Here is a 14,236-nt window from a genome sequence, read left to right on the forward strand (position 1 = left end):
CTCGGGTACAACTTCTTGCTCACCCCAGGACTTCATTCCAGATGACCCTGGTAAACACTCTGACCAAAGACAAGTACAACTTCAACTGCAATCGTTGGCTGGATGCCAACGAGGATGACAATGAGATCGTAAGAGAAATGACCGCCGAGGGCCCGACAGTGCGGAGGATAATGGGCAGTGAGTACTGACCAGCTCTCCATTCCGGGGGAGACGGGGATGGCTTCTCTAAGGCGTGATGCCAGAGCTCTGTGGTGGTGGGTGTGGGGGAGGGAGGCGACATTTAAGGGTCTTCAGGTGGCTGAGGGGATGAGAAGAATCTGCACAGAGCAATGTTTCTCCACAGCCTTCCTGACATTAAAGAAACATTCTCTTCAAATTATGCATGAGATGTTCCCCAAAAGGAAGACTGTATCTGGAAGCCATGATTGGCTGCCCGGGATGAGTCCTCTGTTTCTGTTTAAGGCTCATAGGAGAGGAACTAAGCTTTTAATCTGGGGTCCAGTTTCCACATTCACAGGGGTAAAGGGAGATCATTTTGCCTCTAGATGATGGTAGCAGAACAGACAGAGACGCAGCACGTGTCCTGTCCTTTTCCCTTGGCAGACATCACTAAGTGATGGAGCATTCTCTCCCACTGAGTCGGAAATGAATTTCAAAGCTCCCAATATAGCACTCCAAGCAGACATTAGCAATTGATCAGAATTGGCACTTAAGATAATTAACCTATTTGCTATCACTGTGGCAGTTCTTAATTTTTAAATCATAGAGCAATACTGCAAAATTACAAAGAGTTAAGAATATATCGAAAACAATGTCACTCATAGTTCCCGGTAGCTCTTCTAAATATTTGGATAGTGTCACTTCTCAGACATTCGTACATCCAGTAGAAGCTCTGTATATATTTGTTGAAATGATTTAAATAGAAGTAAATACTCAAAAACATAGAAACCCCACATGGCAAATATCTATTAAGGGATCACCCCGTCTATTAGTCTAATTAGGCAATGCTGGTGTTTAGCACGATCTATCATCTACTTTATGCTTCTTCTTCATTTGTAATTAAAAATGTGACCATAGAATATTTGGGTTCAAAGGCCTTTAAAATAGCCTAATGCAATTCAGGAAAATGGGGAGTTCTTGTCCTGATTGCACAGTTGGAGACAGACCTAGAACAAGGTCTCCCGCCTCCTGGGTCAGGGGCTATCCTCTGTCTTTTCACATTCAGTACTATTTTCTGAGACAACAAGGCAGCCATCTCCCCGGGAACATGGTAGATAACAGGATTCTGCCCCAAACTGGGACTTGATACAATAATGTAGCCCATTGAGGCAGAAACACACCTGCTCTTGTCAGATCTGTCCCCTTTGTGTGCCGGAATGGATCCTGCACATGTGAACCAGTGGGGAGGGGGTCTTGGGACCTAAGGGCTTCCTCGATCTTTCTAACCAGTTCTCATGACTTTAGCTCCTCACTTCCTGTTTCTGAAGTTACCTGGTGCTTTCATTCCTGGGCCTTTTTGTTGGTTGCCTCTCAGATTTCACAGGGGATAGTTCTGATCAGTTCTGGTGAGTCAGGGATCCTCAAACTTCCATGTGTGTTACCACCCATGTGTGTTACCACTCTGTTGCCACAGAGTGTGCGGCCCCACGCACGGGGTTTCTGACTCGGGAAGTCCAGGGTGAGACCCAGGAATTTGTCTCACAGATTTCTAGGTGATGCTGCCGGTGAGGAACCACTGCACTAAGGTATTAATCACTTTTCCAGGGGCTGTCAAGCTCCCCAAATCTTGTTGCTGTTATCTCTACTTGTCCTTTTTTTTTGTTTGGTTAAGTCTTGAAAATACCTGTTATATATTGTCATTTTAGTGAGGTTTTTCCAGAAAGAAATCTACTGTTTTTACTTAGAATACCCAAGATGTTCTTTACCTCCACGTCCTCTTTACCTGACTGAAGCCTGGCTACCTCGTCCCTCCAAACCTGTCTTCCCTCCTCACAGACTGTGGGGCCAGGGGGAGGGGGTTTGCCCGACTTCCTCTGCACTCTCAGACGTGGGGCTCACACCATCTCACGGTGTCGCCTCTGCCCCAGATCAATCCCATCTTCTCGTGTCCTCTGGTTACTTTTTTCTTTCACTGAAGGTGGTGTAACATGTCTCTCGGTCATTCTCCAGACCCCCAACTCCTGCCATTGTTCTAGGGCAGTATATTAGTCTGCTTGGGCTCCCATAACAAAATACCACAGACCAGGGGCTTAAACAGCAGAAGTTAGTTTTCTCACAATTCTAGAGGCTAGAAGCCCAAGACGGGTCAGCAGGGTTGGGTTCTTTTAAGGCTCTGTCCTTGGCTTGTAGATGGCCGCCTTCTTGCTGTGTCCTCACATGGTCTTCCCTCTGTGTGTGCTCTTGTCTGTGCCCTCATCCTTTCTTATGTCATATTGGATTAGGGCTCACCCATAGGATCTCATTTTAGCTTAATCACCTCTTTAAAAGCCCTACCTCCATATTGTCGCATTCTGAGATACTGTGGGTTAGGACTTTTTTTTTTTTAAGATTTTATTTATTTATTTGACAGGGAGATCAAGAGCACAAGTAGGCAGAGCAGCAGGCAGAGGGAGAGGGAGAAGCAGGCTCCCCACTGAGCAGGGAGCCTGATGCAGGGCTCAATCCCAGGACCCTGGGATCATGACCTGAGCAGAAGGCAGCTGCTTAACCGACTGAGCCACCCAGGCACCCTGGGTTAGGACTTAAACTGAATGGGGGGGTGGGGGGGAACACAATTTGGCCTCACCCCAGAGATGTTGATTAGATTCTTTGAGGGCTATACCTGAAAATCTGCATTTTTATCAAGCATACCAAGTAATTATTTGCACATCAAAACTTAGGAGCCTCTGTCCTGCTCCTTTCAATGTTCATGTGGAAAATCCCCTCACCCATATCCTGGTCCTCATCCACTTTGATGATCGCTGCCTCCCACCCACTTACTCCCCACCCCAGTACCTCCCTCGGGATCATCCCATGAAACTCCTCTGAGCAACATGCCCCACCTCTGGCTCAGGCTCCTACCTCCCAACCCTCTCATGACCTTGGTGACACTCCACCCCATCCTGGAACTCCTTCTAGCTCCTTCTTCCCAACATTTCTCCTGGCCTGTCTCATGGATGTATGAAGGATGGATTTAGGGGCAAACCTATAAGAAGTCATCAAGCGGGGAGAAGAAGAGATACTGGAAGCGGGCAAGAATTGGCTAGACTAGAGAGGGGATAAATTCAAGAGCCATTTTGAAGTTGGCTCTGGCAGGTGAAAGAATGCCGTGGAGACACAGTGGCAAGATGAACTTTCTGCCCAGGACATTGGGAGAACCTGCAGATGAAGTGCCATTTGAGCTAGGTCTTGTCTGAGTAGGGATTTGATAGACAAGGAGAGATGGTTGTAGAAGGGGTAGGGAGGAAGAGCATGTCTATAGGTTACATGTGTAAACGTGCGTGTAACATTTTAAACAGTGTACAAGATGTGGGACTGTCATAGCTGTTGGTTTTTGTCTTCTGTAATACTATTAAAGAACCATTTTAATGGGGGAAAAAAGTCTCTAGTGAACAGGATTGGATCGAAGGGCTGTCTGTCGTGGCTCTAACGGCAGTTTGATGTCTTCTGGGGGGTCCTTGGCAGTACTTTCAAGCCCATGTCAACTTGGATTCTCTCTCCCAGATGCTTTATCTGGCCCACATAAATTTCTGTTGTGCTTGGACCCCCCCCCCCCCCCCCCGCCATGTCCTCATTCACCTCTACAGGAACTTGGATCTCCTTTTGTAGTCTGGATGCTTCTTTGTAACAGTAAATAGAGCTGATGGCAAGTCCCACTTCCCCAGTTGGTACCAGGGTATAGTGAATAATGTGCAGGGCTATCTGGCAGTCGCTTAAGTGGAAAGTCTTGGACTCACATAAAATAAGAACCAATTTAAAACCATTCTTGGGGCACCTGGGTGGCTCAGTTGGTGAAGCATCTGACTCTTTGTTTCTGCTCAAGTCATGATCTTGGGGTCCTGGAATCGAGCCCCATGTCAGACTCTGTGCTCAGCACAGAGTCTGCTTATCTCCCTCCCTCCCCCTCTGCTCTTCTACCCCCGCCCCCCACACATGCATGCACCCTTTCTCTCTTTCTCAAATAAATAGATAAAAATAAATTAAAAAAAAAAACAGTTCTCTAACTTTGAATTATGTTGCTCTGGGTTTACTTAAAAAACAAGGGCCAGTCAAAGAAGCAATTAATGCCATGTCTGACATCAGGAGGCTTTGAGGAGTGACCTCACTGACTAACACGGACCGGGGACACAGACTAGATACACACTGCTTGCGATACATGTCTACCCTGCCCTTCCTCAGGAGTTTTGTGGGATGGTAGAAGCACTGTGATCTGCATTCTCCCCTGCGTGTGCAGCAGAAGTGATTACACACCACTGATGAGTGGGCAAAGACCACTGGACTCAATTGCTGGAAAGAGGAGCTTCTTGTTAATCAGGCTGAGCTGTAATTTTTAAATTAAAGTACAAGAGGTTCTGGTACTTACCCATCTGTTTGAAGTCGTTCACTGCTGATGGCTAACAATACAATTATTTTGAATTGTCCGTACACTCGCTGCCAGGAAGGAGCTTAGGGCCTCAATGGTTCGTGGGCTGGGAGGAGCCCCTGGAGAAGATCAGGAGTCCTGAGAACTTCCAGCCAAATGAACCTTAACGCTCCTGAGCAAACAGGACTGGAATTTCCAGGCAAAGGGATTGCTACATTCCCTCATCAGTTTGCTTCTGGGAATTGCCTGATAGTTACAGCTGAAAGAGCAGAACTGTCCTTTGTCAGGATTAAGAATAAGCGAAGCTGGTGTTCCTCCTTCCCTTCTATGCTTCCCCATTTCTGTTCTCACACCAGTGAATGCTGTTCATCCCTCTTACTGCCACCAGTTCTATCAGTGGGAGCTAAACACAAAAGCATCAACTTCATTTATGCAGAGACTGAAGGCTAAAGGCAGAAGACACTTAGCATTTGCCTTTTAGCAGTGGTAAGTCTTCCAATCAGTAAACGTGAGATGCTTTTCCAGTTATTTAAGTAATCTTTAATTTTTTTCAACAATATTTTGTAGTTTTCAGAGCATAAGTTTCTCACTCGTTTTGTTAAATTTATTCATATTTTATTCTTTTTATGCTCTTTTGAATGGAGAGGTTTTATTAATTTCATTTTCAGAATGTTTATTGCAAAAGAATAGAAATACAATGATTCAGGTATATTGATCTTATACTCTGCAACTTTGCTGAACTCATTTATTAGTTCAAATAGTTTTGAATGGAATCCTAATGATTTTCTGTGTATAGGATCATGTCATCCATGCACAGAGATAGTTTTACTTCTTCCTTTCCAATCTGGATGCCTAACTGCCTTGGCTAAAATCTCCAGTACCATGTTGAAAACAAATGGTGAGAGCAGATACCCTTGTCTTGTTTCTGATCTTAAGGAAAACATCCAGTCTGTCACCATTAATTATGTGTTGGCTGTGGGTATTTCATAGATGACTTTATGGGTTGATGAAGTTCCCTTTTATTCCTAGTTTGTTGATGGTTTTCTTATCATGAAAGAGTGTTAGATTTTGTCATATGTGTTTTCTGAACCTATTGAAATAATCATATTTATTTTTATTCTATTGATACGATACATTACATTAATTGATTTTCAAAACTTGTATCCTTAGGATAAATTCTACTTTGTCAAGGTGTATAATTCTTTATGTTGCTGGATTTGATTTACTAGTATTTTGTTGGGGATTTTTGCATCCATATTCATAAAAGAGATAGGTATGTAATTTTCTTTTCTTGTGATATCTGTGTCTGGTTTGGTATCAGAGTAATCCTGACCTCATAAAATGAGTTGGAAATATTCCCCCCTATGCTTTGGAAGAATTTGAGAAGAATTGGTATTAATTCTTCTTTGAATGCTTGATAGAATTCAGTGGTGAAGACATTGAGGACTGAGCTTTCCTTTGTGAGTAGTTTTTTTTATATTATTCTTACTGATTTAATCTTTACACTTGTTATAAGTCTATTCAGTTATAGCCAGTTCTGGTGGCCATTCTTTTACTTTCAACCTATTTATGTCTTTGAATCTACAGTGTATCTCTGTATATGGCAGATAGTTAGATTCATTATCAATTTTGCCAATCTCTGTGTAATAGTGTGACTTTTTTTTGGTGTTTGACTGCTAACAGCTTTCAAGCTACACTACCCCTCCCACTTTCTGCCTGACATCTGGGCAATTTGATAAGACTGGATGCTTCCTCTCTTAGCACTGGTGGAAAGTTCAAGCCATGCAAGTCCTGACCCCCCACAAGGGAACTCTTATCTCCTAATCACCATAAAATCCCAAGCTAGTCACTCCTCCCTGCTTCCTCAAGCCATATTTGTATCTTCTTGGAAACCTACCATACTCTCCCAAGAACTCCTCATTATGTGAATGATACATCTTATATTCACTCTTGGTACATGTATGGCATCATCAGCCTTGATATCTGAGCAAGTATGGGGTGAAAGGACCACCCTGTCTCTGCAGGATGACCACACACTCTGCTTTTTGATTGAAATATTTAGTTCATTTATAGTTAATGTAATTACTGATAAGGCAGGATTTATGCCTGCCATTTTCCTATTTGTTTTTTATGTCTCATATCTTTTTTTCTGTCCCTCTATTTTTATATTACCACTTTCCTTTGTGTTAAATATTTTCTAGAATACCATTTTTCTTGTTTCTTTTAATAATGTATTTTTGTTAGTTTTTAATGGTTGACCAGAGAATTACAATTAATATCTTAACTTATAACAATCTAGTTCAGATTAGTATCAATTTAATTTCAATAATATACAAAAACTTTGTTCCAATATAGGTTTATTCTCTTCCCCCTCCTTTGTGCTATGCTGTCATACAAATTACATCTGTATACATTATAAAGCCACCAATGAAGTTTTATATTTATTGCTTTATGCAGTTGTCTTTTATATAAAATATGAGAAGAAAATAATTACAAACAAAAATTACACTATACTGTCTGTATATTTACTATGTTATTACTTTTCCTGGTGCTCTTATTCCTTTGGGTGAATTCAAGTTGCTGTCTAATGTCTAATGTGAAGGATTCCCTTTAAATTTTCTTGTAGGGTGGAGTTCCTGGGTGGCTCAGTTGGTTAAGCATCTGCCTTCAGCTTAGGTCATGATCTCGGGGTCTTAGGATCAAGCCCTGCAGAGGGCCTCCTTCTCCCTCAGCCCCTCCCCCCACTCGAGTTCTCACTCAAATAAATAAATAAATAAATAAATAAATAAATAAATAAACTTTTTCTTGTAGGGCAGGTCTATTAGTAATGAATTTTTTCAGTTTTTGTTTATCTGAGAATATCTTAATATCTCCTTAATTTTTAAAAATAGACTTTATTTTTTAGAGCAGTTTTAGGTTCACAGCAAAATTGGGAGGAAGGTATAGAGATTTATCATATACTCCTTTCCCCGACACATGCATACCCTCTCCATTATCATCATCCCCTACCAGAGTGATACATTTGTTACAATTAATGAACCTACACTGATACATCCTTAGCACCCTGAGTTCATGGTTTACTTGCCAAACACTCTTGGTATTGTACATTCTGTGGGTTTGGACAAATTTATAATGACCTGTATCCATCATTATGGTATTATAAGAGTAATTTCACTGCCCTAAAAAATCCTCTGTGCTCGGCCTATTTCTCTCTCCCTTACCCCCCCTGCCCAAACCCTGGCAACCATTGATCTTTTTACTGGCTCCATAGTTTTGCCTTTCCCACCCTAACATTTTTCAACTTCATCAAGACCTATAATCCACTGATTTTATTATCACTTTCTTCTTATACTCAGTTTTCTCTATACCTGGCTCAGATTGCATGGGCCACCATTATAATCTACCTCTAAATATGCCCTTACCTTTTCTGTCCTTATATCTCTCTATCATGCTTGCGTGGATAAACCCGATCCTAGGTAAAGCCAACAAATGACCTATTTAGTTATTGTGGACGTGCTGTAGGAAAACATGCAGCCTTGTAGACTGGTCTCATTTTAAATTCATGACTCAGTATATCTCAATTTGTACTCAAGGCTGTCCTACAACCTATCACTGCCTTTGTGGCCACACCTCTGCCCTCCCTCCAGTCTCTGTAGTTGTAGTTTCTTGAATCCTAGAAAAGCTAGTCCTCTATTTATGCTCTGGTCATTCTTCTTTTTCCTCTCCAAAGAACTTCACTAGTTCTTCTCTCCTGCATTATCATTTTCTTTTTCTCTACAGGATCATTCCCATTTAGTATAATAATCTAGTATCTCACATCTTAAACATTTTAAAATAAAACTTCTCTAAACTTATACCCCACTCCAGCTATTATTTCTCTTTTGTATTCCTTTTCACAACAGACTAATTGAAGGAATTACATCCAGGCATCCAAGTACTATATCTACTTTCTCATCTCCTATTCTGTACTCAGACTCTTGCTATAGGGCTTCTTTCCCTCCCCCATAATTTCACTAAGGCTACTCTTGTCCTTGATACCAGTGCTTTCCATGTAGCTAAACCAAGAGTCACTCTCTGTCCTCTGTGGCATTTGCTACAGACGATCATTCCTCCCTTCTCTTGGTTTCAGAGACATGTCCAGCAGTACTTTTTCCCCTTGCTTCACTGGCTCCTTCTCATCTGAGTTGCTACCTTCTCCTGGGCTTGATCTCTAATGTTTGTGTCCCTCTATAATCCTCTCTATGGAGGACCTCATCTGGTCCCAAAGCTTTCAACAGAATCCATGTGCCATTGATGACCAAAGTCATGTCAATAGTCCTGACTCTCCAGATGCATATTCAACTGCCATCTTGGCCTCTCTTTATGAACATCTAATAGACAGCACGCATTTATAATGAGCAAACAGAACCATTGATTTCTATCTCCAAACCCATCCTTCCCTCAGGCAACCCTACTTCTCACTGGAAATACTATCTACCTGGTTACTCAAGCCAAAACCTAGGAGTCATCCATGATTCCTCTTTCCCTCAATTACTTATCCAATCCATTACCAAGTACTGTTGGTTCTACCTCAAAAATATATCTCTAATCTACTGGCTTCTCTCCATCTCCACTGCACCCCCAGTCCTAGGCCCCCTCCTGTCTTTTCTAGACAACTGTAATTATTCTCCTAACTGGCCTCTCTGATTCACTCCTTCTTCCCCTACAGTCAGTTCTCCACATGGCAGCCAGAGTGCTCTTTAAAACATAAATCAGATCAGGTTACTTCTTGCTTAAAGCCCTCTAATGGCTTCCCATTGTATTAAAAAAAACAACCAACCAAAGGAAGTCACACTTCTTACCTTGGCCTGTCACACACACACCGCCCCCCCTACCATGCTGGCCTTGGTCCACTTCTGGGCTTCATCTAATCCTCCTTCACCCAAGCCGTACTGGCCTTCTCTCTGCTCCTGGAATATTCGCTGCTCATCCCTACACTGGGGCTTCACACTTACTCGCACCCTCTTCTCTCAGAGTTTCCTGTGGCTGACTCCTTATCATTGGCATTTTATCAGATGTCAGCTTCTTGCTGCAAGCTTTTCTGCATCTCTAAACCCTTTTTTACTCCCTCACCATACTCCCCGCCCCCACTTCCATCCCATTCTGGGGCACCCCTCTCTTATGTAATCTTTGTTGCAGACATAACTCAGAAATTTTCCTGTTCATAATTTGTTATGATTTTACTGTCCATCTTTCCTCTCCATCCATCCACTCTCACCTCTGATGGAAGCTCCATGGGGGCACGAGTTTGTCTGTCTTGCTCACTTCTGAATCCCGGTCCTATAATGGTGCCTAGCACCTACTGGGCTTCAGTCAATAGATATAGGGCAAATGAATGAGTGAGTGAGTGAATGAATGAATGAATGAATTTCACTTTCTAGCTTATTTGAAGTGAGAAGGGAGGCTCTGATGTGCAGGGATGCAGGTCTGCCTCCTCCAAGGTACATTTTCAATAGGGAAAGAAGCTGCTGCCCCTCCCACAGTGGGAGGGGCATTTTGTGCCTTTCCATTCTGAAGCAAAGGGGGGCTCAGTTCTGGTTCACCAAAGAAAAGCTATCTTACTTGAGAACACAGGACATATGAATTAGAGAACAACCTGAGGCAAAAGAGTCTGCTGGGCTGGATGGAATCAAGGGTCAAAATGTTTGAGTCAGACCTGTGGTCCCCAAACACTGCCAACCCCCTCGGAGTCTCCTGGGGGAGCATATAAACAAAGCAGTTTTAGGGATCCTACCTCTGGAAACTAAAATTAGAGAAGTCTCGGTGGGACACAGGAATCTGCATTCTTACAAGAATTTCCTAGGGGATTCTGATGCTTGACTAGGCCTGGGAACCTCTGGTTTGTCTGGGAAGATGGACCTGCAGGTGAGCTGACCTTTGACTGGGTGGGATGGGGTTTGCATAGCCAGGGAGGCCACAAGGGCAGCCCAGGCGAGACCTGGGGGTGGGGTGGGGCGCTTAGAGGCAGGAGTGGCAGGGCCAGTGCTAGGAGCCTGTGTCCCTTTCTCTCCCTGACAGTGGCCCGGTACCGGGTGACCGTGTGCACCGGAGAACTCGAAGGCGCAGGAACCGATGCCAATGTCTACCTCTGCCTTTATGGCGACGTGGGGGACACAGGCGAGCGGCTGCTGTACAATTGCAGGAATAACACCGATCTGTTTGAGAAGGGCAGTGTGAGTACAGCCATGCCCCGTCCCTACCCGCCCCACCCTGGCCCAGTCCCCTTCCCCTGTCCTCCCTGCTCTGCTGAAGCTGATATGGGTGCCCCGGCCATCAGAGAGGCACACTCAGGGGAACGGCGAACTAACATGCATGACACCCTCTAGGCTCCTGGGACGATCCAGCTGGGACCTGGTAGGTCATGGTCCCCTCCCCACCCATAAGCTTTGAGAAGGGGGCAAAACAGGAAGACATCTGGGGGTAGGAGCGGCGCCTTTCTTCCTTCAGGGGTGGCCAGGCAGGGAGGGATGCTGGGCACCTTGTTTGTAGACTGGAGGACCCAGGCTAGTAGAAAGCTGGGAACTTGGCCTTCTCCGCTAGACATGACACTGGGGGCATTTTGTCCATTTCCTTTTTGAAGGAGAAACCAAGAAAGACACTAAATGTGGGACTGGAAGAGCTGGGTTCTGCCCCTAGCCTCATCACAGATGTGCTGGGTGCTCCCCTTCGTTTCCCCACCTGTCAAATGGGTTTCCTGGGGAGGCCATGTGGGGCAATGGGGAAAGTGTCAGGCAGATCTGGGGGCAAACCCAGTGTGGGGCCAGTCGCTCCATTCTCCCAGCCTCAGTTTCCCCACATCTAAAATGGGGAAGAGATGCCCACCTGTGGCCAGCTGATGTGAGGATTAAGGATGCAGATGTACCGCCTGGCCTACATCACAGAGTAGGTGCTCAGTAGAGTTGTTGTTGCAATCAAATGAGGCCCAAGGTGCTTACCAGGTGAAGCGGATTTGCAGACTGACCTACCACAAGCCTCGGCTCTCTCCCCACCTCTGCTGCCCCATCCTCGGCGAGGGCAGGGCAAGCCTTGGAAATCGAGTGGAGGTCTCTCTCTGAGGCCACTCCAGGCTGGCCCAGTTCTTGGGGTCACAGACACAAGAAGGCTATGGTGGTAAAAATAATCTGAGTGCTGTGGGTGGACCGAGGTTCATTTGGGGAGGGACGGAGGGGGCAACTTCACATAGATTTATAGGTTTCCTCTCTCCCTCCCGCCCACACTCACCCTTTCCTACTCTTCTACCTCTTCTGACTCTGTCCATCCATCCCACCTTTATGTTCCTGTTCCTGGAGGCTCCCAGGTGTGCTCATGTAGGCTTAGCAACTCTCCAGCCCCTACTGCACTTCTGCTGCCCCATTGGCAGGCAAAACTGTGCGATTAGCGAGACCACTGGTTCCCCCCCCCAAGTCAGTCCTAGCCATGCCTCGAAAGGGGGCTGGTATCCTTCGGTAGCAGGAGCCTGAGTTGTTTAGCCAAGGAATTAATTCATGATATATGGTTAGTGACTGGTAACAGCTTATCATGTTCCTCCTCCTGGGAGATCTGCCTTTTAGAAGGAGATCATAGGGAATGGCCATTGTTTAACCAGAAAATAAAGCCCTCCCTTGTTGGGAACTTGACATGGAATGACTTCACAGTGGGAGTAGTTGGAGGAGGTGTTAGACCTGTTCTTTCTAGGTATCCCCCAACCCACCTGTGAAAGATCAGTAGCCCAACCCATCAGCTTTTCTGATTTCTGGGCCTGTGTCTCCCCTTGGTGTTTGGGTCCCCAAGGGAGCCACCGTCCAACTGGCCTTGTGGTCTTCCTCTCTGAAGGCCGATGAGTTCACCATTGAGTCGGTCACCATGCGGAAGGTGAGGCGGGTGAGGATCAGGCATGACGGCAAAGGCGGGGGAAGCGGCTGGTTCCTGGAGCGGGTGCTGGTGAGAGAAGAGGGACAGCCCGAGAGCGACAACGTGGAATTCCCGTGTCTCAGGTGCGTGGTCCTGCTGCTCTCTGTGTTCTCCAGCTTTGGTCCTGGGCCCTGGCTTTGGGGAGACTCAGCCCTGCCTGCTACCACGGACCAGGGAGCACAGTCGTAGGTTAAGGATGGAGCCAGGGCAGGAAGAGGTGGCCCCTGCTGCTGGTGCTTAGACTCATGTCCCCACCGCACCTGTAGGTGATGAGCCACTGGTGTCTGGTGTCCCAGGGCACCCCTGGGGTGTCTATTTAAATACCAGAATGTCATTACTTTTTAAAGATACAGTATGACAGGGCGCCTGGGTGGCTCAGTTGGTTAAGCGACTGCCTTCGGCTCAGGTCATGATCCTGGAGTCCCGGGATCAAGTCCCACATCGGCCTCCCTGCTCAGCGGGGTGTCTGCTTCTCCCTCTGACCCTCTTCCCTCTCATGCTCTCTGTCTCTCATTCTCTCTCTCTCAAATAAATAAATAAAATCTTTAAAAAAAAAAAAGATACAGTATGACAATTTCAGAATTTAACGGAGTTCCCTCAGATTGTTAGTTACCCACTGAATTCAACTTGAGTCAAAGGTGTTGTTTGTTTTTTTTTTCCAATTTGAATGGGCCTTCAACCACATCTGATCTGTCCCTGTGAATGTCTTCTCAAGATACCTTACTTTGTTTTCATTCCCTTTCCCCAGCTTGCTAGTGAGGTAAAGTTTTGTTTCTCTTTCTTCTTAAACATTTGGGTTTCTTTCATAACCAGTTTGGGGTACCATTGACTTCTAGAAGTTACTGACAGAGATTTTTAGAACAAGGAGCAATATCAATTTTTTTTTGCACCATCAAGCTGGCCATTCACATTCACCTGTGGCAACGTCTGGGAAGTGCACGCAGTCTGCTTAGGTTGGGGCTCTGCAAAGGACTCAGCCTGCACCCATCAACAAGGTGCTGCATGTCCAAGCTCCCTTCATTAGGGCTGGCCCAGGCTTCCTGAGAGTGGCTCTGCTAAGGACAGTCTTCCTTGGAGTGGGTGGGGGCAAGCTGCCTAACAGCCCCGCAGTGAATATGTTCCTTTTTCTCTAACCATGCACACAAATGCACTCGTGTGCACGCATGTTCATTCAGACGTATTTGCTACAGCCGAATTGCTTACCACCCCCACAAGCCCAGAAGGAGTAGTTTCCCAGCCATGGAAGGCCACTGGGACAATAATTATGAAACATTTTTGTCCATGACAAAGGTCTCTACAGTCTTCAAAGTCTAGCCACTGTTAGTATTATAAGGGATTATATCAAAAAGATAAGTAATGACTCAGGTAGCTCTAAGTAAGTGGCACTAATGGACAGAAAGAGGCTCAGAGTAAAGGCTGAGAAGGCTGAGAAAGGCTTCTAGAAACAGGTAGAACTAGATCTGGTCCAGGAATGATCAGAGGGGGGGTCGGTGGTAAAAAGGGAGGGTGGGTCATCCAGGTTGGAGAAGTGGCATGAGGCACAGGACTGAGGAGGAGGCTCATGCTGAGGCTGGTAGGGGGCTGCCTGGCACGTGAGGATGAAAGATGAGGTGGGAGAGTTCTGGTCTCTCTCCAGGTCCATCACTGATTCATTTCCCCTGCACTGGGCCAGGAGGCTGCTCAGCTGGGATGCCAGGTGGAGCAGCTTTATCCCCATCCACTCGAAAGAGATTTATTAAGCACTTA

At 45.4% G+C, this 14,236-nt stretch overlaps 1 protein-coding gene across 1 annotated transcript in view; it reads left to right on the plus strand.

The window, feature by feature from the left end:
* LOXHD1 (lipoxygenase homology domains 1) overlaps window positions 1–14,236 on the plus strand; it is a 150,127-nt gene that overhangs the window by 58,621 nt on the left and 77,270 nt on the right. The window contains exons 12-14 of the mRNA XM_032422728.1: window positions 42–177; window positions 10,619–10,773; window positions 12,413–12,573. Coding sequence (XP_032278619.1) covers window positions 42–177; window positions 10,619–10,773; window positions 12,413–12,573 — 452 coding nt within the window. The remainder of the gene's footprint in view (window positions 1–41; window positions 178–10,618; window positions 10,774–12,412; window positions 12,574–14,236) is intronic.

This window comes from Phoca vitulina, unplaced genomic scaffold, assembly GCF_004348235.1.
Source record: "Phoca vitulina isolate PV1807 unplaced genomic scaffold, GSC_HSeal_1.0 scaffold27, whole genome shotgun sequence".
Lineage (NCBI taxonomy): Eukaryota > Metazoa > Chordata > Mammalia > Carnivora > Phocidae > Phoca > Phoca vitulina.